Raw genomic sequence first — 22,766 nt, forward strand, 5'->3', positions numbered from 1 at the left:
AAGCTCACTCTTCATCATCCTTTCAATCCATGAACTCTCTGACTACATGGCAAACAATAATGCTAACTGCGGTTTGTCATGTGGACATATGATCAATTAGGAACTGGACTGAAACCATCAATGCATTTCACCTAAGCCACTGAACAATCATTAGATATTAGTGAATTTGAACATATCAAATGATTGGTTAGTTCTTTATAGTGTTGGAGTGGCGCCTTAGGAGAGTTTTGGAGCACAGAGACCACAGTATTAGAGTAGTCCAATATCCAAAATACATAGTATGGATGTTAAGGATAGAATTTTGATTAAAAATGTGTAGATGACTGTCATATTGAAATGCTTGAGGACCATTACCAGCCTTTGGTAGCTTCATGACAATTTCTGACATGTAAATAAGATAAAAAATTGAGATATTACTGATGTCACTCGAGCAATCAAAAATCTAAGCAGATATTCTTGAGTGAACCTTCCAAATCTTCTTAAAGAAGTCAGTCCCATCACAGAGTTCCTAAGTTAATAAATACAGTGTAAATACATAATGGTATACAAGCTACTCTTACCTCGTTTCAGCTGTGCATCACTAGAAAAGAAACATTTGAAATATTTCCTTTCAGAGACGGAGCAAAAAAACTAGCACAGGACCTTGGATTTCAGCAGGAGAATAACTGTCTTTCTATATCCCCTCCCAACCACAGCATATATGAAAATATTCTTGGCGTATTTGTATGCAATTTTGATTTATACCTCAGAAAGTGCAGGTTTATGGTTGTCTTGTTTAGATTAATGTAAATTTTGTTCATATGCAGTTATGATGCATGAATAGCAAAGACGTATTTAAAAACAACCCTGCTTAGTTTAACTCAGCAAAGGGCTTCAGTTCTGTTTACAGCAGCGCAATGTAGTACCTGTGCTGGGAGAATTTGTCCTCAGCCCTTTGAAGGCTGTTTACAGCCCCTTTATGACTCAGCAACAGTTACAAAGGACTGGATAAGGGGACAAATCTGTCCCCTCACTTTTTCTTTAGACTTGGAATAAGGTAGGGTTACCATACGTCCGGATTTTCTCGGACATGTCCGGCTTTTTGGTCCTCAAATCCCCGACCTGGGGGAATTGCCAAAAAGCCGAACATGTCTGGGAAAATCCTCGCAGCTTTGTTTTGCCGGCATCCCTGTCCCAGTCCCCTGCTTACCTTAGAGCGGCTCCAGCAGACTGCGAGCTGCAGGTGGATTCCCCCGCGGCGGCGGCAGCAGTTGCTGCTGCTCCCCCAAGACACCTCAGCTTTGTGTAGCTGAAGAGCTGAGCTGCCTGAGTGTTACCGGCTTCCCCAGCGCAGCCGGAGCCTGGGAGGGGCAGTGCCCGGCCGGGGGCACAGGGTCTGGAGGTCTGGGGGCTACCTGGCAAACTGTGAAGCCGGTAGTGCTTGGGCAGCTGTTTTGCGTGGCTGGGAGGGAGGAGGGGGAATGCGGGGCGCTCAGGGGAGGGGGCGGGGACTTTGGGGAAGGGGTGGGGCCGGGGCCCCATAGAGTGTCCTCTTTTTTTAATGTTTAAATATGGTAACCCTAAATAAGGCCTATGATTTGACTTCAACTTGGTCTTCAACTCCTAACTGACTTTGATTTTCGATAGTATATGATTATTTTAAAAAAATAGAATTTGCTAGAAGGTTGGTAGTTTCTCAGGGAAACTAGACTAATATAATGTATTAATTAAGAAAATTTAATTTATAAGGATCACACTTGTTCCTTGGACACACAGTTCTTCTAGTAGACAATACTTTTCTCTAAAAATCCAAAGTTACAAGGAGATTGGGGCAATACTGCCAATCAATTAAAAATTGTATACATATTTCATAACATTAGCAGAAATACTGATATATTACTTTTCACTATTATGTCTTCAGAACAGCTCATCAGTCCAGATCCCTAACACTTAGCAGACGGTACTTTTTCTGTATTCCATTTATAACAACACACAAACTTTATTCCATGTTGGAAAGTACCCTGGTCTATCTACAATTTAATTTGGGAAGTGACACCACTAAGAGTCAGCTATATATGGCCTGCTATAACATATCACAAGAAGGGGAAGATGAGTGGCTGGGATTCTTCATTTACCATTACAGCATTAGAAAAACTGATGCATCCCATTATGTCTTCTCATCAATTCTTTAAATATATGTGCTTACTAAAACTGCATTTTAGGTTAAATAAATTTTAGGTTAAATAAATGTGCTTCCCTAAATTATTGTATTTGTTGCCTTCAAAGACTCCAGTAATTCCTTGTTAAAGGCCTGTTTCATTAGTGGTATTTACGTTACTTGATAGAGTTGTGGGACTATGCAGGAGCTCTATTTTGTCTCCTCAATTTACACAACTGGTTACTTGAACAGTTGATACTAAGACGATAGACCTTTCTCAGTAACAGCAACTGACATCAATTAGAAAGTCACCATAAGTTGTAATACCTGAAATAAACTAGATTATAAAGACACTGAATTCAACTCATGATGAGTTTTCAACTGAGATATTAAAAAAATACTGCCATGTCAACATCAGATGCACCTGAAAGGCACTGAGCAGTTAAATATTGCGACTCATACATGTGTCAATAAGAACCATAAATATAGGCAAATGTCAGAGGCAGAATATGGCATTATATAGTCCATTAGGCATTTCTAGTAAGTATGGCAACTTTATCTATTATTAGGATATGCTGAAAATATACAAAGGTTCAGAACAACAGAATACTGGTATGAAAACAATCACTTCTTAACAACACCTGAAAGACAAGCATTTCTGAAACAAGGCATCGCATTAAACATTGTTGTCACAGGGAAATGGTATCACATCTAAACACTAAGGTTTTAATTTAATCCAGTGACTATAAAAGGAAATGATAGTGGTAGGAGAGGATTGGAGAAGGAGTATCAAATATTCAGTTTAGAATTAGCCAGCCGAGGTCCTTGTTTTATAGACTTAATGAAGTCTGTGGTGATCAAAGCTATTCCAGAGGCAAAAAGTATCAAAAAATAAGAGATTCCAACCCACTTCCAGGAAGTCCTCTTGGGGCTGACATGCACGTGGATGTAAGAATCTGTCTAGCATCTTCTCCAGACCTGGTGTTTCCTACAGCTTTCCATTGGCAAAAGCTGCCTCTTGGAACTGAGGGACAAACGTTTTGAAATAAGCCCTAGTGGGGAAAAAGAAAGTTTGTGGTTAGCAAAGAACAAACTCAGAACAATCATGTGTGCGTGGTACCTACAGCCAAGATTTTTAAAAAATGGGAGCCTGAAGTTAGCTGCCTATGTCCATATTTAGTCACATAAATAAGAGGCCTGATTCTCAAAATTCTACAGTGTATTTTTGGTGATTCTTGTGCTTCAATCTTTTTAATTTCAGTAGTGTTACTTCCTTTGATGAACTGACCACAATCATATGCAGCACTGCTAATGTGATCAGTACCAATGTCGTCTTGTAGTGTCAGCATAACTTTGTCTGATGCGTATTCAACATTTTATACATTCCAAAACTATGTTTTGCAGGGAAAAATATTTTGTGGATAGCTTTCGTGAATCATTGGCAATTGTTCTCTTTTCTTCCCTTAATTTGTATTCTAATTCCTTTAGTCTAGGTACAACAGTATATCAGGTACAGAGATAAACAGTGTTGGGCTCTCTGAGTGAGAAACAGTGTGAAAGGAAAGGTTAAACTATTTGCTACAGCATTACAAACTTGGCATCTGTTATATACTTGATGCTCACCACACTTCTGGGATAACTGGATTTACTCAGCTTTTGAAAAAGCTTCAAATATAGCACCACAATCACTCAGTGGAATTGCACAATCAGCTGGGAAAGTGAGAATACTGGCAATGGATAAGCCCTTGATCTGCCTTCTTCCAGGAACATTTATGAAATACAGGGTCAGTGTTGACAGTAGTAGAGCAGTTTATAAAAGCATTAGTTAATTCTCTGTGGTGAATAAATTAAATGGATGAGCAGTAATTCCTTGCTTGCTAATTGGTTTAAAAAAAAAAAAAAAACCTTTCTGAGGGAAAGTTTGGAATAAAGACAAATCATTTTGTAAATGGGGGTGTACTTTATGTATTCTGGACCTTAGTATCACTGTCTTCTCTATGATGAGCTTACTGAGTCACTTTATCAACCCACAGAATGAATCCATCCTGATCACTGCAAGTTGGTTTATATTGTACCATTGGGACTCTGTACTAACAGCAAAATGTGTCCACTTCTGCAATTATAGGCTCCTCAAGATCTTTTATCTGCCACTTGTGACTTTCACCTACTACTCTCTATATTGTGAACTCTTCATTTTTCTAGCTTTTGTTTTAAATCTGCTTTACAATCCATATTTATATTTTCTCACAGAGTATTTCTTTGTAATTTCTGAAATGAGGATACTTGTAAATTATGTTCACTGCATTACTTATATCTACTGCTATGGTAATAATGCATGCCGAGAATTCCAGATATTGCATCAGACAAATGGATATGCTGAATCTCCACAATCAATCAAGAGATCTAATTTCATAAACTGGATAGAATTTCTTGCTGCTACTGAATAATTACTCCTGATCATGACTGAGACTGAAAATACCGTAAGATCAAAAAAGGGAAAGCTCCTCTCCTCTTTGTGGCAATATGCCTGCTAAGCTCATTAGAAGACAATGACAATCAACTTGCATAAAATTTGTAAGGCTGTATGAGAATACTGGCCAAAGGCCAGATGAATAGTGCAAGATAAGAATACTGCAGGATGCCTTAGGGAATCTGAGATCGCACCTTGAGCCTACGAATGATAATGGAAACAGAGAGAGAGAGCGAGCGAGCGCACACACGAAATAGTAAACCAGTATGTATCCTTTACTGAATACACAAAAGCTCCTGATTTTGTGGACCAAAATTTGGAAGAGATGGACTCTGAAACTGTGCTCACTAAAGTGACTTCACATCAGTATGGCTATACCAGCTAAGTGTGTGTGTTATCATCTGATTTGTACAAGAAGATATGTGGTTTGCACTTAGATTTTTGTAGTAAACATTTGAAAATGTGGCCTACTGGAGTATATCATGACTAGCTCTGCAACATTCTGCCACATATGGGAATTTCCCTTATATTTTGTCAACCATAGTATCTCTGTTATCCTCTATTTCTCCTTGCGTTATTTGTCTTAATGTTTAATTATATTTCCTCTACATGCTTATTTTAAATTGCTTGCTTTCTTCCCCTCTGGAGACTCTCCTCTTATACCTGCTCTTTCCTCTTGACTTCTAGTTTCAATAGTCTCTCAAAAAGCCACATATATTTTCCTAAATGGCAAGAAAGTTCATTTTTGTTAAGTTGGATGTGTGAGAGAGTATTTCTATATTTAGTTCCATTTCTGAAACATCCATCTATATTTCTCTTCCCTGTTATATTAACACCACAAATACTGTATCACCTTTCAGTCAGCTTTCTGCTGTGGCATGATTCCCAAATTAAATCTTAGAATAGAATATTTGGGTTGGAAGGGACCCCAGGAGATTATCTAGTCCAAGCCCTGCTCAAAGCAAGACCAATCCCCAGATCCCTAAGTGGCCCCCTCAAGGATTGAACTCACAACCCTGGGTTTAGCAGGCCAATGCTCAAACCACTCCATGCTATCTTCATCTACATCTACAATATCCTTTCTTTTCACTCTTGTGTGCTTGTCTGTGCTGCTGCAATACTAATTTAAATTCCTCCTTACAGTGTGATTCTATAGTACTATTTCAGCAAGCACATTACTCTATTGTTAGTTCAGATTAAATTAATTGCTCTTCTAAGGGTTCCATGTACCCAAAAATGAATACGTAAGAGAATAAATTAGTTCAGATTAAATTAATTGCTCTTCTAAGGGTTCCATGTACCCAAAAATGAATACGTAAGAGAATAAATAGACACAAATCAGACATCAGGAATGGTAACATTCTAAAGCCAGTAGGTGAACACTTCAATCTCCCTGGTCATTCTATTACAGATTTAAAAGTCACTATCATTGAACAAAAAAACTTCAGAAACAGACTTCAAAGAGAAACAGCAGAACTAAAATTCATTTGCAAATTCAACACCATTAATCTGGGCTTGAATAGGGACTGGGAGTGGCTGGCTCATTACAGAAGCAGCTTTTCCTCTCCTGGAATTGACACCTCCTCATCTATTATTGGGAGTGGACTACATCCACCCTGATTGAATTGACCCTGTCAACACTGGTTCTCCACTTGTGAGGTAACTCCCTTCTCTTCATGTGTCATTATATAATGCCTGCATCTGTAATTTTCATTCCATGCATCTGAAGAAGTGGGTTTTTTACCCACGAAAGCTTATGCCCAAATAAATCTGTTAGTCTTTAAGGTGCCATCGGACTCCTTGTTGTTTTTCCAGAAATGAATGTCATACTTCATAAAATTAAATACCTATTCTTCCTTTGCAATTCTTAAGCCACATGTTTAGGTTTCTACTTTGTCATTTGTTGTCTTGCCCAGGATGAGGTGCAGGTAATATCAAAGACAATTACCCAGGATGAGTTTTCCCATCTTGGTGCAAGATGCAAGACATTATGGAAGACTTAAAATAATGATTATTCAACACACTTACTGGATGGCTGCAGAAAGAAACAGGGGACATACAAAGAACTGCAGCCAGGTTACATGTTCAGACAATTATTTTAGCTGCAGCATGTTGGACAGACTGGGGATGAGAGAAAGGGAAATGAAAAAGGGGCAATTCAGGTAAGAGTGTGTCATTGTGTAAATCCGTGTTTTACTGGTGGGGACAGAGAGGAAATGCCAAACTTTAGAAATGTCCGAGAAGTGACAGGAATTGTCTAGAGCAGGGGTGGGCAAACTTTTTGGCCTGAGGGCCACATCAGGGAATAGAAATTGTATGGCGGACCATGAATGCTCACAAAATTGGGGTTGGGGCTGAGGGCTCTGGGGTGTAGGAGGGTGCTCTGGGCTGGAACTGAGGGGTTCAGAGGGTGGGAGGGGGATCAAGACTGGGGCAGGGGTGCGAGAAGGAGTGCAGGTTCCAGCTGGGGGTGCAGGCTCTGGGGTGGAGCTGGGGATGAGAGGTTTGGGGTGCGGGAGGGTGCTCCGGGCTGGGATCGAGGGGTTTGGAGAGTGGGAGGAGGATCAGGGCTGGGGTAGGGGGTTGGGGCATGGGGAGAGGCTCAGGAGTGCAAGCTCCGAGCGGCGCTTATCTCAAGCGGCTCCCAGAAGCAGTGGCATGTCCCTTCTCCGGCTCCTACATGGAGGCGCGGCCAGGCGGCTCTGCACGCTGCCCCCATGCCTGGCATCATCCCTGCAGGCACCATCCCTGCAGCTCCCATTAGATCCCTTAGAAGCCAGAGCGAAGCCATGCCACGGCTTCTGGGAGCAGTGTGGAGCGGGCTCCGACCCTGCGCCCCAGCTAGAGTGGGGCCATACCATGGCTTCTGGGAATCGCTTGGTGCGACCCCGACTATGCGCCCTGGCTGGAGCATTGCAGTGGGGCCGAGCCGCGTGGTGTGGCCCCCGACCCGGTGCCCTGCCCGGAGTGGGGCTGAGCTGCGTGGTGCGGGGCAAGCCCCAGACCCTGCTCCCCAGTGAGAACTCACGGGCCAACTTAAAGCGGCCCACAGGCCATGGTTTGCCCACCCCTGGTCTAGAGCCTCCATATGGGGAGAGGAGGATAGAAAGAAGTCAAATGACTCAGATTATTAGAGCTGGTTGGGAATTTTCTATCAAAATATTTTTTTGAAGTGTTTGAACATTGAAATTTTTAATTTTGCTGAAATTTTTTGATTTTTCCCAATGGCAAATGAAAACAAAATATTTTGTTTCAGCTCAATTTGTCCTGAAATGAAACATTTTGGTTTGCTGCACTGAAAACTGTTTTGTTTCAAGTCAGTTTGACAGTAAACTTTATCTGCCTGAAGTGCCAAAGTGCCTTATGGGAGTTGTAGTCCAGGTGTTTTATGGTCCCATTCTCTATTATGGGCCAGGCTCCCACAATCCACTGTAGTCTCCCCTCTGAGCTACACAGTGCATTATGGGAGTCACATGACTGTGATGCATCACGGAAGATGTAATCCAGCCAGGGGCCCTTGCCCTTAGGAAAGAATAACTGCACGAGGCACCCAAACTACACCTCCATGAACTGGTACAGCACCACCAGCAGATGCAGTTTAATATTGAACTGGCTCAAAACAAAACCTTTGTAGCACTTTTTGTCCCATGAATACTTTCAATATATCAGGTTTTCATCCCAATTTGGGCCAAAACAAATATTAAAATATTAAAATTTCATCTGAGATGGAAATTTTGATTTTTGCTCATTTCTGGAGATTATTAATTGGAGGGACCAGAATCGTGGAGTTGTTACTGGCTAAGAAAACAAAGCCATTTCATGAATTTGTCTGCTGGCACTGGTGCAGTGTGGTGAGATTCCCCCAGCCTTTTGTGACAAGAGAAAAAGACTAGAGCTGAAGAGGACATTGCCCTACATCAGGCTGAGGATGATTATGGAAAAGAATAACTCCAAGAGAAACAAGGCCAAGTAATTCTAAAGAGAAACAAAGAGGCTGTGCTAGTCTACATTCTTCTGCAGAAGAGATGGAAAGTGGCTTTCATCATACTGAATAAAGTTTCTATTATTTAGATCTGAGTTTAAAAATGATATACAACCATATACATACTTGCATCTTGTACACCCCGCCGCATATGTAACCAAAAACTTCAAGCAATGATTAATTTCTCACAATATCCATTCATTTAACTCCATTCATACTGTATGACTTAATGCTCTCAGCAATTTAGAACTCGAATAGTGCTACGCCACAGAACACTGGGAAAAATATGTCTTAGCAATTAGAAACCACATTTTTATTTTTACAATACTTTACCCTCTGATACAACTAAACATCTCAAAAGTGTTTTAAAAGCCCATCTCCACCATGCAAGTCTTTCGATTCCGGACAAGAGGGTGTTAAAAATAATGCAGTCTTCCAGGTACCTGTTGAGACACAATGAGGATTGGGAAGCCTGCTCTGATGCTGCTTGGTTTGTGGCATCTCTGCCTTGTACCACTTTGGAACTGGAGAGATGTTGTCAATTTTTGGTTGACCTTTTTTTTCCTTTTGGGAAATGCCGAGGTCCCTTCATTTCTCTGCTTTACTTCCTTCCCCTCAAATGGCCCTATATCACAATGATATGACAGCAAGCTAAGGAGAACTGGCTGCAACACTCCCTGGAGTGCAGCAAAACTCCTGTGTGCAAAAGCCTCTCACCCAGGTGCTGAACACGATGCCTTTGCAACCCCCTCACAACTGTTTACGTCTTAGCTGACAATGAGGCCCTGTCTACACTGGCAAGTTTCTGTGCAGTAAAGCAGCTTTCTGCGTTGTAACTCCCGAGGTGTACACACTGCCAAGCCACTTAGTGATCAGAAACCATGCAGTTGCAGCGCTGTAAAGAACCCCCCGATGAGAGGCGTCCAGCTTTCTGCGCCGGGGCTACAATGCTGCGGTGTCAGTATAGACACCGTGATTGATTACAGCGCTGTGATTGGTCTCCTGGAGGTGTCCCACAATGCCTGTTCTTGCCAATCTGGACATCAGTTTGAACTCTACTGGGCTGCCCTCAGATGACCAACCGTCATTCCCCACCCTGTAAATTCTTTGGAATTTTGAAAGTCCCCTTTCTGTTTGCTCGGTGATGCGTGCAATGGTCTCAACACATCTTTCTAGATGGCCATGCCTGCTCCACACACCAGGCAATCCCCAGCTTGGAGCAATGCCGAGCTGCTGGACCTCATCAGCATTTGGGGAGAGAACGCTGTCCAATCCCAGCTGCGCTCCAGCCATAGGAATTATGATACCTACGGACAGATTTCACAATCCACGACAGAAAGGGGCCATGACTGGGACACACTACAGTGCAGGGTCAAAGTGAAGGAGCCGCGGAACGCCTACCACAAGGTGTGGGAGACAAACCGCCGCCCCGGTGCTGTGCCCATGAGCTGCCAGTTCTACAAAGAGCTGGATGCGATACTTGGTGGTGACCCCACCTCCACTGCAAAGTCCCCTGCGGATTCTTCGTTGGCTCGCGTGCCAGTCAAGAGTGGACCGAGCCAGGAGGAGAAATCTTGGATGAGGATGTGGAGGGGGACTCAGAGGCAGAGGATGACTCGGAGGTCAGAGATGCATGCAGTTAGGAGCTCTTTTCTACCCTGGAGGAGGCTAGCCAGTCACAGCTGTTAGATGTTGGTGAAGCGCAAACAGGAGAGGAGGCCCCTGGTAAGTGGATATGATTTGGGGAATCGCTGAAGCAAGTTGTTGGGGGCAGGAGGGTTGCAGAAAGCAGGCTTGTCTCTCACCACATGCCTAGTCTGAGCAGCGGAACAGGATGTTGATTGACTCCCTCACTTCACAGGAATCTGCCTCAGAGATCTCCAGGAAACTCTCATGGACTTACTGGGCAATCTGCTGCCGCAGGTTCTTTGGCAGAGCTGCTTTGTATCTTGCCCCATTAACGGTAACTTTCCCGCACCACTCTGCTGTCATAGGGGTGGAGGACCATTGCTGCACACAGGCAAGCCGCATAGGGGCCAGGGTGGAAGCCGCAGTCTTGGAGAAGACCGTCCCTTGATTTCCTGCTCACCTTCAGCGGTGAGATATCTTTCATAATGATCACCTCCTGTGGAAAGTGTGGGGACAGGAATGATTATCAGACCCTCCCTACAGTGCTGGCTCTCCCCAAGAGCCACATGCCCAGTGTACAGTAGGGTCCGGGAACACTGGTTTCCCCAGTGGCTACTCACCATTTTGGGGGGCTTGTGCTTCATGTGTGCTTGCCTGGGGTCAGCCAGTTAGAGAAAGGTGTGTGAGTACTGGTTGTGTTTTAAATCACTGAATCAGTGTTCTATGTATTGCAAACAATACTGCTTCTGTAAAATGTTGCGTTTAAACTTCACAGAGATGACCTTAGGAGCCCAACCTCCCTCTTTGTTATCAGCGGCTGAATGGCTGTGCAGAATTAGAAAGCAGCCAAGAGGAACTAAAGAGGACTTTCTGCATGAAGTTATGATGCACTCCGCTGCCGAGAAACAGGAATTGAAGGAGCGGCAGGACAGCAAGAAGAGGGACCGAAAGGAGAATGCGTTATGCCAGAATGAAGCCACGGAGAGACTCTTAAATGTTATGGAGTGCCAAGCAGCCATGCTCCAGGCGATACTAGCACTGCAAACCGAGCAGCTCCGCACCTGCCCTCCCCTGCAGCCGCTGTCGCAATACTCTTTCCCATGCTTCCCCCAGGCACCGCCAACGCACTCTTATCAACCTCCTGACCCCAGTCTGTACCTGCTGCATTGCACTCCTGCCCCGTCTCAGTCCAGCACTGCGGACTCCCAGTACCCACTGCACTCAACACCCATCACTCTGCAGTTTGGCCCTGCTGAAGTACAGTAGCCGCTGCCTTGTACTCCAAAGGAGAAGGCTGGATATGATCCCTGGGCATACACAAATCTTTAGCCATCCCGGGACTCCACCTCCTCCTGGGACCTTCCCTTCCCCCATCCCCCTCACTACTGATGGGTTTTTTTTGTTTGACTCTCTCCTCTGGTTGTTGTTTTTTAATAAAAAAATTGTGTTGGTAAGAAAGAAATCTTTATTCTATTAACTGAAAGCAAACAGAGCCCTACAAAGCAACAGACAATTATGTTAAATCTTCATATTGCATCGTCTGCACCAATCACAATCACCTCCTAGCATTACAAGCACTGCTCTCCTGAGCATAGCAACAAATATTAGTGGCTTTCAGCTTCAAATTGCTGCCTCAAGGCATCCCTGATCCCTATGGCCCTGCGCTGTGCCCCCCTAATAGCACTGGTCTCTGGCTGTTCAAACTCAGCCTCCAGGTGCTGTGCCTCTGCGATTCAGCCCTGAATGAACCTTTCACCCTTCTCTTCACAAATATGATTGAGTGTGAGGCACACTGCTATAAGCATAGGAATATTGTCATCGGCCAGGTCCAGCTTCCCATAGAGGCAGCGTCAGCGGGCCTTTAAATGGCCAAAAGAACACTCAACAGTCATTCTGCACTTGCTCAGCCTGTTGTTGAACTGCTCTTTGCTGCTGTCAAGTTGCCCCGTGTATGGCTTCATAAGCCACGGCATTAAGGGACAGGCAGGGTCTCCTAAGATCACAATGGGCATTTCAACTTCCCCTATGGTGATCTTCTCTTCTGGGAAGAAAGTCCCTGCTTGCAGCTTCCTGAACAGGCCAGTGTTCCGAAAGATGCGTGCGTCATGCACCTTTCCAGACCAGCCTGCTTTAATGTCCGTGATATGCCCACGGTGATCCACAAGTGCCTGGAGAACCATAGAGAAATACCCCTTCCGATTAATGTACTCGGTGGTTAGGTGGTCTGGTGCCAGAATTGGAATATGCGTGTCATCTATTGTCCCTCCACAGTTAGGGAAGCTCACGGTCTTTCGGAGCATGATGAGATTAACGGCCCTGCACACTTCCATCAACACGAGTCCAATGGTCGACTTTCCCACTCTGAACTGGTTAGTGACTAATCGGTAGCAGTCTGGAGTAGCCAGCTTCCACAGTGCAATCGCCACACGGTTTTCCGATGGCAGGGCCGCTCTCATTCTCATGTCTTCGCAGGGCTGGGGCAATCTCATCACAGAGTCCCATGAATGTGGCTTTCCTCATCCTAAAGATCTTCAGTCACTGCTTGTCATCCCAGACATGCATCATAATGTGATCCCACCACTCAGTGCTTATTTCCCAAGCCCAAAAGAAGCGTTCCACTGTGGTCAGCACCTCCGTGAATGCCACAAGCAATCTTGTGTCGTGGCTACTATGCGTGGTGAGATCAATGTCGAGCTCTACTGCTACTCGTGACATGTTAGTGAGAGCGAGAAGCATACTGGTCAACAGCTTGGGATCCATTCCTGCAGCCCGAAGAGGCAGGGTGCGCAGTACACAAAATATTGAAAGATAGCGCTAAATGCGGACGGAAGCACAGGGATTGCTGGGATGCGAAGCAATGCATCACGGGGTATTGGGACAGGACCCAGGATGCGACCTTTCTTTCTTCCCACAACTCTTAGTGGCAAAAGAGAAAGAAATGCAATGAGGGATAGCTGCCCAGAGCGCACTGCTCCGAATACCGCTGCAAGTGCGAACACGCTATTGCGCAGGCAGCTGACAGTGTGTGAACACACAAGAACAGTTTCCCTTCAGTGTTCTCTGAGTGGCGATGTAACTGCTGGCGCTGTAACTGCCAGTGTAGACATGCCCTGAGTATAAGGGGCTTGCTATCTTTGCTGCTCAGAATGGGTGTGTATCATTGCACAGGCAGATGTCCAGCTCTTTGATAAGTGTCTTGCTGCAAGAATCTTTTGTTTTTGTTTCTTCAAATGGTCATTTTCCAAGTTCAAGGTGTAAGTCATTGGGTTTCTATGGCAATTTTTCTTTAGCACTTCAGAAAACAACACACATTCTCTGTATTTAACCAATACGTGTTGATAATAGCGTACACTGAATTGCAAGTGCTATGCTCAAGGACACCACTGAGAGTAAAGCACTTATCTTTCCTTGACCTTACTATCCACTAAAAAGAAAGTTTCGCTATTGCACATAGTAAATATCTGAGAAAAGGAAGAATCAGACCACTCAATGTTTACATGTTCTTCCAGTCCTTTAAAACCCTGACAGTGGTGCAAGGTCTCAAGAAGGCTACATATATTAATATATGTCTAAATCCAAGAGGCTTGGAAGCCAGGTGCTGAAAACATACTTGACTCACAATTCACTTGTTTTTGTGAAATTTCACCCTAAGTTTAACGTTATTTTAATGCAGTTGCAGTGTTGGATTTTATTGTTTAAATGGTAGCAAATCTGCACTGACATTGTACTGTGCCATTATGAGGTGGTTTCTACTGACTTGCAATGCTATTGTTTGACCTTTAGATTCCAACAATGAAAATCCTCTCCACAAACTAGATTTGAAATTGTTTAGCTGTAGTAATTTCCCATTACGCAAGGCTTCCCAGGAACTTATGCTGAAAGAATCCTGCCATTGTGATGCACTTTCTGATTTCTCGCTCTCTTTTTCTTGTTGTTCCTTTTGCTCTTATAGATAATTGTTTAATAGTTTTCTTGTTACTGGTTGGTGTGTAAGAGTGTTGAGAACTGGTAAAAGGTTTCCGTTTCTCTTCCCCACCTTGATGTTCCCAAAATGTCAGATCCTGAACCCAGAACAATCAGGATTCAAACTGTGAGAGAAAAAGTCACAAAGTGCCTTCCCAACCAGCATTTATTATGCTTCCCACATCTGGGACAGGGACATGATGTTTGTCAGTCATCTTCCCAATTCACTCAAAAAGCCAAGTTGGAGAAAGACAGGCACTTCAAACTTCGCTTGTGCAGGAGTGTTTTGGTGCCAAGTTTTCTGACACTGACAGCCTCAAAATCATCTATTTGTACTGACATCCTTCATCTATGTCAAAAACTCAGGCTATAGTTGTCCCAGTGCCTTACATTTCAAGAGATTATTTCTGGAAGAAAAAGAAATAATTCTTGATGGTCAAAGCATGGTTGCAAAGGCTCTTCCATACCTGCTGTAAACTCAGCACCCAGAGCAGAGCACTCATCATCGATATGGTAGTCTGTCTTGGCACTGGTTTTCAATGGCAAGTGAAAGCCCTCCAATAAAAAATGTGGATCCATCTTCTAAAGATATAGATGTTCTCCTAGATCCTTAAATGTCTGGATTTATGTTCCTTCTTACTTGGAGGCCGCCTCAGCTAATCCCACTTGGATTCCTCCCTGGTGCCAGTTTTGTGGACAAACTTGATCCTTTAGATACTACTTGTCATTTAAGCATTTTAGTTAAGTGCTGTTTAAAAATGTATTAGCTCATGTATTGGGTTTTTTTAAACACCCTTTCCCCTAGGCTAGATAATCATAGACTCATAGACTTTAAGGTCAGAAGGGATCATTATGATCATCTTGTCTGACTTCCTGCACAACACAGGCTACAGAATCTCACCCACCCATTCCTGTACCAAAAATGTGTCTGAGCCACTGAAGCCCTCAAATCATGGTTTAAAGATTTCAAGATGCCGAGAATCTTCAAGCAAGTGACCCGTGCCCCACACTGCAGAGGAAGGCGAAAACCCCCCAGGGCCTCTGCCAATCTGCCCTGGAGGAAAATTCCTTCCCGACCCCAAATATGGCGATCAGCTAAACCCTGAGTATGTGGGCAAGACTCACCAGCTAGACACCCAGGAAAGAATTCTCTGTAGTAACTCAGATCCCATCCCATCTAACATCCCATCACAGGTTATTTGGCATATTTACCCCAATAGTCAAAGACAAATTAAATTGTCAAATTAGGCTATCCCATCATACGATCCCCTCCATAAACTTATCAAGTTTAGTCTTCAAGCCAGATATGTCTTTTGACCCCACTGCTCCCCTTGGAAGGCTGAACTTCACTCCTCTGATGGTTAGAAACCTTCATCTAATTTCAAGTCTAAATTTCCTGATGAGCAGTTTATATCCATTTGTTCTTGTGTCCACATTGGTACTGAGCTTAAATAATTCCTCTCCCACCCTAGTATTTATCCCTCTGATATATTTAGAGAGAGCAATCATATCTCTTCTCAGCCTTCTTTTGGTTAGGCTAAACAAGCCAAGCTCTTTGAGTCTCCTTTCATAAGGCCTAGTCTTCACTTACCGGCTGGTCCGGAGGCACGCCATCGATCCCGGATCGATCCCGGAAGTGCTCACAATCGACGCCGGTACTCCAGCTCGCCGAGAGGAGTACGCGGCGTCGACGGGGGGAGACTTCCGGCCGCGTCTGGACCGCGGTAAGTCCGGAGTAAGGTACTTCGAATTCAGCTACGTTATTAACGTAGCTGAATTTGCGTACCTTAGTCCGAAGTCCGGACTAAGTGTAGACCAGCCCTAAGACAGGTTTTCCATTCCTCGGATCATCCTACCAGCCCTTCTCTGTACCTGTTTCAGTTTGAATTCATCCTTCTTAAACATGGGAGACCAGAACTGCACACAGTATTCCAGATGAGGTCTCACCAGTGCCTTGTATAACGGTACTAACACCTCCTTATTTCTACTGGCAATACGTCGCCTGATGCATCCCAAGACCGCATTAGCTTTTTTCAGAGTCATATCACATTGGCAGCTCATAGTCATTCTGTGATCAACCAATACTCCAAGGTCCTTCTCCTCCTGTTTCTTCCAACTGATGCATCCCCAGCTTATAACAATAATTCTTGTTATTAATCCCTAAATGCATGACCTTGCACTTTTCACTATTAAATTTCATCCTATTACTATTACCAGTTTACAAGGTCATCCAGAGCTTCCTGTATGATACCGGTCCTTCTCTGTATTGGCAATACCTCCGAGCTTTTTGTCATCCACAAACTTTATTAGCACATTCCCACTTTTTATGCCAAGGTCAGTAATAAAAAGATTAAAGAAGATTGGTCCCAAAACCGATCCCTGAGGAACTCCACTAGTAAGCTCCCTCCAGCCTGACAGTTCACCTTTCAGTACTACTTGTTGTAGTCTCCCCTTTAACCAGTTCCTTATCCACCTTTCAATTTTCATATTGATCCCCATCTTTTCCAATTTAGCTAATAATTCCCCATGTGGAACTGTATCAAATGCCTTACTGAAATCGAGGTAAATTAGATCCTCTGCATTTCCTTTGTCTAAAAAATCTGTTACTTTCTCAAAGAAGGAGATCAGGTTGGTTTGGCACGATCTACCTTTTGTAAAACCATGTTGCAATTTGTCCCGATTACCATTGACCTCAATGTCCTTAACTACTTTCTCCTTCAAATTTTTTTCCAAAACCTTGCATACTACAGATGTCAAACTAACAGGCCTGTAGTTGCCTGGATCACTTTTTTCCCCTTTCTTAAAGATAGGAACTACATTAGCAATTCTCCAGTCATACAGTACAACCCCTGAGTTTACAGATTCATTAAAAATTCTTGCTAATGGGCTTGCAATTTCATGTGCCAGTTCCTTTAATATTCTTGGATGAAGATTATCTGGGCCCCCTGATTTAGTCCCATTAAGCTGTTTGAGTTTGGCTTTTACCTCGGATGTGGTAATATCTACCTCCATATCATCATTCCCATTTGTCATCCTACCATTATCCCTAAGCTCCTCATTAGCCTCATTAAAGACTGAGGCAAAGTATTTGTTTAGATATTGGGCCATGCCTAGATTATCCTTAACCTCCACTCCATCCTCAGTGTTTAGCGGTCCCACTTCTTTCTTTGTTTTCTTCTTATTTATATGGCTATAGAACCTTTTCCTATTGGTTTTAATTCCCTTTGCAAGGTGCAACTCTACATGGCTTTTGGCCTTTCTCACTTTATCCCTACATGTTCAGACCTCAATAAGGTAGCTTTCCTTGCTGATCACTCCCATCTTCCACTCCTTGTAGGCTTTCTGCTTTTTCTTAATCACCCGAGTTGCTCATCCAGCTTGGTCTACACCTTCTGCCTATGATTTTTTTCCCTTCTTGGGATGCAGGCTTCTGATAGTTTCTGCAACTTTGACTTGAAGTAATTCCAGGCCTCCTCCACCTTTAGATCCACAAGTTCTTCAGTCCAATCCACTTCCCTAACTAATTTCCTTAATTTTTTTAAGTTAGCCATTTTGAAATCAAAAACTCTAGTCACAGATCTATTTTTGTTTATCCTTCCATTTAGTTTAAACTGAATTAGCTCATGATAATGCCTAAAGGAGAAAGGTGGGTTATTTGCCAGTAACTGAGGTGTCCCTGTTGCAAATCCTATTTAAACCTGCTGTATCTGGCTGGAGGGTGTGCTCCCCTCTAACAATGGGGATCCCTGGAAAGTCAGGGAGTTCTGTTTCATCTTCTCATGGCTCATGCTAAAGAAATGTGGCACCCTTGGGCTCTGGCAATCCTCAGCTGCCTGAATAGCCCCTTGGGGTTACCAGGTAATGCCCTTTAAGGCAGCATTGAGGCTGCTGCAAATTATGCTGAGGACTTGGCCCAGGACTACACACTCCCCCCCACTCCCAGCTGCAGCTAGGGATTATTGGATGCATCTGAGAATCAGAGCCACAGAGACTAAATCACACCTTCATAGACATTACCTCCGAATTTGCTTTGATACCTTCAGAGAACACTATTTGCTTATATGTAACTTCACTCTAGCTGAAATTTTCATGTGCCAAATTATGAAAATCAGTTTGCACCTCTCCATCTCCAATGAACTGCTGTTGCAAAACACCCACAAGTTCCTCTAGATCCATGGAAGCTGTAAAGGAAGTTCTACAGGAAAGACACTAGGGACTTTATTCTCAGTACTTTGATGTAATGTACAAGACATAGTGGGTGACTCAATGTAAATGCTGATTGAGTTCTCTCCTTTCCCCACTATGCTGTTCACAGCAACAGATGGGATGAACCTACCCAAAGCAGAACTTAATATATTTAAGAAATTATTCAGGCAAAGTTTATTTTTACACAAAGCTTATACTAGTAACAGTACCAAAGTTAGTTAGATCTTGAGTTATGTGCTCGAGAAGTGGTGGGGAAGTATGAACTACACCTCAGTAAATTTAACGTGAACACTGCATTAATGCAACTTCTTCACTCTCTCCTATTCAGGTTATTATAACACCCCATCTCCATGGTATCTAAGAACCTTGGTATATATATATATCCATACTTGGTAATAGGCACTCAGGTCAGAAATTCTCCTTTTTTCTGATCCTTAACAAAATATCCCAGTTACTGGGGAGAGTGGAAACAATTCAAGTCAGAGAAGATTCTTTCATAAATTAGCTGGGAGAGCCACACTCCACCCTCTTCTGAATAAATTAGATGAAAGCAAGATCTAAGCAGAGCATAGATCAGGGCAGAATAGAGCCCTAAGGCTTACTAGTGTTTTTCACCTATTCCTCCCAGACTAGAATTATTATGCTGCCACTTCTTAATAAAATCATAATATATCAGTAGTGTCAACAGCATGGCCATGTTAGAATTAAAAGAGAGGATCTCCAAATCCTATTAAAGTAATCTAACTATTCATTTTTTGAAGTGCAAAGTGGTGATTTTAGGATACCTTTGTATTTTTCTGTTCCTGCTGCAACTTGTTCTGAAACAAAGAAAACTTGTTTTGAAAATGCTTGACACCCACAACAATCCGTTCTTGGGCACTTGACAAGAGGGTTTGTCCTCTCCTGACCACACCAGCGCTGTGTGTTTCTGTGCAACTCCCTGTAACTAAGCCTTAGAAGTGTAAAAGGTACACATCATAACCCTCCCAAAGATAGGAGTGGCCATTTTTCCATAACAGGACAAAGCCAAAGAGACAAATGTTAATGATTCTCTCACATGTCTGTTTCTTCTTAAACTCGATTTCAATAACTTTCAGGCCCTATCCAATTCAGCTTAATTAATATAAATTAGCTATGTGAATTTATAATTGTAGAGTAAATGGTTACACTTATTCCTATAGTGGATTTGTATTTAGGTCACATTTTGCAACAGCATTCGCTAGAACTGTAACCTGTGATTATACTCTTCCGTACGTATCCCTAGGATCTACAAACAGTAGTTTTGCATTTAACAATGATGTAATACAAAAAGTTCACCAACGTGCTAAGATCATAAGAGAAATGTAACACATACTGAATGGCAGATATGAACATCCATTTAATATACAAGTTGACATTATACCAGCTCTTTAGCTAAGGTTAGTATTTTCATTTTAAACTTAGACTTGGGACATTAAACATCTCTGCTATTTTTACACAAAAGCGAATTGAAACTTAATAGACTAAGTTTATATACCTGAAATAATAATTATTGTTAAAATATTTCATTTGGTAACCCATATTTTGAGTTATATTTTATATATTGATATGTATTTCTATAGTGCTCACTACAATAGTACCAAAGTACCTCACATGGTTAAGGATACATTAGCACCTGCATGGTAGAACTCTCATCTCTATCTCTGCCTTTTTAACTGTTTTTTTACAACAATAGGAGCTAGTGAAGGGTATCTTATGACACGGCTATTTGGGGAAACTGATAGTTTAGGCAGATGTATCATGGACTATACTCTAAAGGTGATAGCCAAGATGTTCAAAAGTGACTAGTGATTTGGGGTGGCTTAACTTTGGGGTGCTAACTTACAATACTTTAAATGAACCCAATTTGCAAAGGGTGGATACTCAGGAGTTCATGAAAGCCAAGTCCTGCAAGACATTAAGTTGAGCACCCAAAAGTTGAGGTAAATTGAAAATCTTGGTCAACTTTATTTGGGTTCAGTAGCATCATAACCTAGAATTCTTCAAAGATTCTTTTATCAGTTCAAATACATATATGCATCCTTTTTAGTATGTATGACTGAATCCACACTAAGCTATTAGATAGTATGCACCTTGGGACATGGATTATAGCTTCCTCATCGCACATGCTCAGCCATAGAAGACTTTTTGCTGTTACATAAGCACGGTGCTTGATCCCCATGCTTGGATCTGTTTTATGGAACCACCATCCAGAAGCAGAATAAAATAATCAAACTGTCCATGCGACAGCATGAAGAGTTATTTAGTAACTACTAATTTAACTAGATAGATACATAAACAAACATACAGTGGGGTCCCAGTGTATAATAAAATTACGTGGCTGTGCAGATGGCTGAAAATTTTATATTTTTGCCAAGCTGCCAAATAAATCCACCAAAATAATGCCTCCTTCTGTTCCTGTGCATCCCTGCCTGCCATTTTTTCTTTCTGTCTTCTTCATCTCAATCTGTTTCTTTTGTTCTGTGAGTTCCCTACAAAGAAGAGTTCAATACATTTCTGCTTCCATGTTGCTCCCCTTAAAGGGATAAGGTGAGAGGCATCAAGGACACAGAACAGTTTCTATCCTTAGCTCCATGAAAGAGGAGATCGTGTGGCCAATTGGAGGAGTGGGGGTGAATCAAAGCACACAGTAGCAGAAGAGGGCAAAGAGTCTGCGGGTTCATAGGGAGGTCTGCAGGAAGCAGTAGCCACCATACAAAACTGCTCGAGCTGCTTGCACTTCCATTCCAGAGCCTTGCATGACAGAAAACTGTCTCCAAACAATAAAAATAGAAAATATGAGCTTCCTCCTCTCCATCACCACATAAAAGTGTGAACTTCTGAAGCTAATCCCCATAAATCTATGAGGTGCAAACGCTAAACTCCATTCACCTCAATGAAGTGTTGACTTCTGAATTTAACTAGGACCCCTTCACTCCTCCAAAGCTTTTGGTTAGAGTCTATACAATTTCTAATTTACTTCACATCCATGGTAGGAGAAAAAATTGTCACTGAACATGTCTTTCATGGGTTAGCCCATTGTAGAAATGTCAGGTGGCACTGTTCTGCTACAAAGGAAACAATAATAGACATTAGATTTTCATTTTGTTGGCCATTGTTAGAAATATTTCAATAAAAACTGCAGGTTATTGAATGATTTTTTTAAGTCAATTCACATTGTCACAGAATTCAGTGTAGCTCAGCCACATCAATTATGAGGGCCTTACTAATATACCACATAGTACAAAAAGCCTAGTTCATCTGTCTATCTGAAATAACAAATAAAAAATAAGTACAATAAACTAACTACGTTGAAGGTTAAATGGGTGGAAAGGGAAAGGAGCACGAGGGTTCTGGATTCTCTTGAAAGAGAGGTCAAGGAATTAGTTTGGAGGCGAGGTTTCATCTCCTTATATAACCTTGCATCACATGTTCAATTCTGAGAGGAGACAAATACATGACCACTGCTTCCAGAGTACTCTGACCTTGGTCCCAAGAGCATGGATCCCTACTGATAATGCAGAAGAATCTAATTGCTGTTGAAACCTAAGTATACATTAAATCACCTTTTAGACAACTATCAAAAATGGATTAAGGGAACTCTAACAAAAAAAGTAATGTTCCTGAATCATCTATAAATACTGTATCTTAAAATCAAGGCTCTCTGAGGGTCTATTCTTTTATCGACATTTGTGAACTTATATTGCATTAAAACTCATGTGAGCAACACGTATGAGCCCCATTAAACATCAATGGCAGAACAGACCCCCTGCATTTTAAACTGGCTTATCGATGCATTCTGCCTGGTTGTTCAAATCAGATAAGTATTTCACTTCCTTCGCCTTCTCCCCATGGTATATAAATAGAGTTTGTTTACTCAGATGAAGGCTTGTGGTCTTAGATCATAGCAGTTTTACTTCTGCTTTCTTAACTTCCATTTTCCCCAGGGGATTAGTCGGTGCTTAGGGTCCCAACTGTCTGTGAAGATAGGAGTCACTGGATTTTCTCTGTCACTGTGTGAATGTTCAGCTTCTTTGCTAGTGGATTATTTGAAAGATATTCCAGAATCATCATGGAAGTGTTTTATTTTAATGTAATCTCTCTAAATAAATGCAATACTAATTTAGTGAAAATTCCCAATTGCGTGATCCACACTGTGACAGGCCAACTCTATCTTCTCATTTGCTTGAGGGCCTTAACCACAGCTTTCCCAGTAAACCCATTTGTAAAGATTATCCTCCTTAAAAAGGACATGGTTGATGTATATTTATTATTACTATTGTTTACTTCTGCAGTGCTGCAAGTGCAGACAGTAGATGAACTGAGCCATGCTAGTAAATCCCAAACCTGAGGAGCTTCAA

General features: G+C 42.4%; 1 protein-coding gene across 1 annotated transcript in view; it reads right to left on the minus strand.

Moving 5' to 3' along the window:
* Positions 1 to 1,495: 1,495 nt before the first annotated feature.
* Positions 1,496 to 22,766, minus strand: part of BABAM2 (BRISC and BRCA1 A complex member 2) — a 324,027-nt gene continuing 302,756 nt past the window's right edge. The window contains exon 12 of the mRNA XM_034764779.1: positions 1,496 to 3,189. Coding sequence (XP_034620670.1) covers positions 3,126 to 3,189 — 64 coding nt within the window. The 3' untranslated portion in view covers positions 1,496 to 3,125. The remainder of the gene's footprint in view (positions 3,190 to 22,766) is intronic.

Source organism: Trachemys scripta, chromosome 3 (assembly GCF_013100865.1).
Source record: "Trachemys scripta elegans isolate TJP31775 chromosome 3, CAS_Tse_1.0, whole genome shotgun sequence".
Lineage (NCBI taxonomy): Eukaryota > Metazoa > Chordata > Testudines > Emydidae > Trachemys > Trachemys scripta.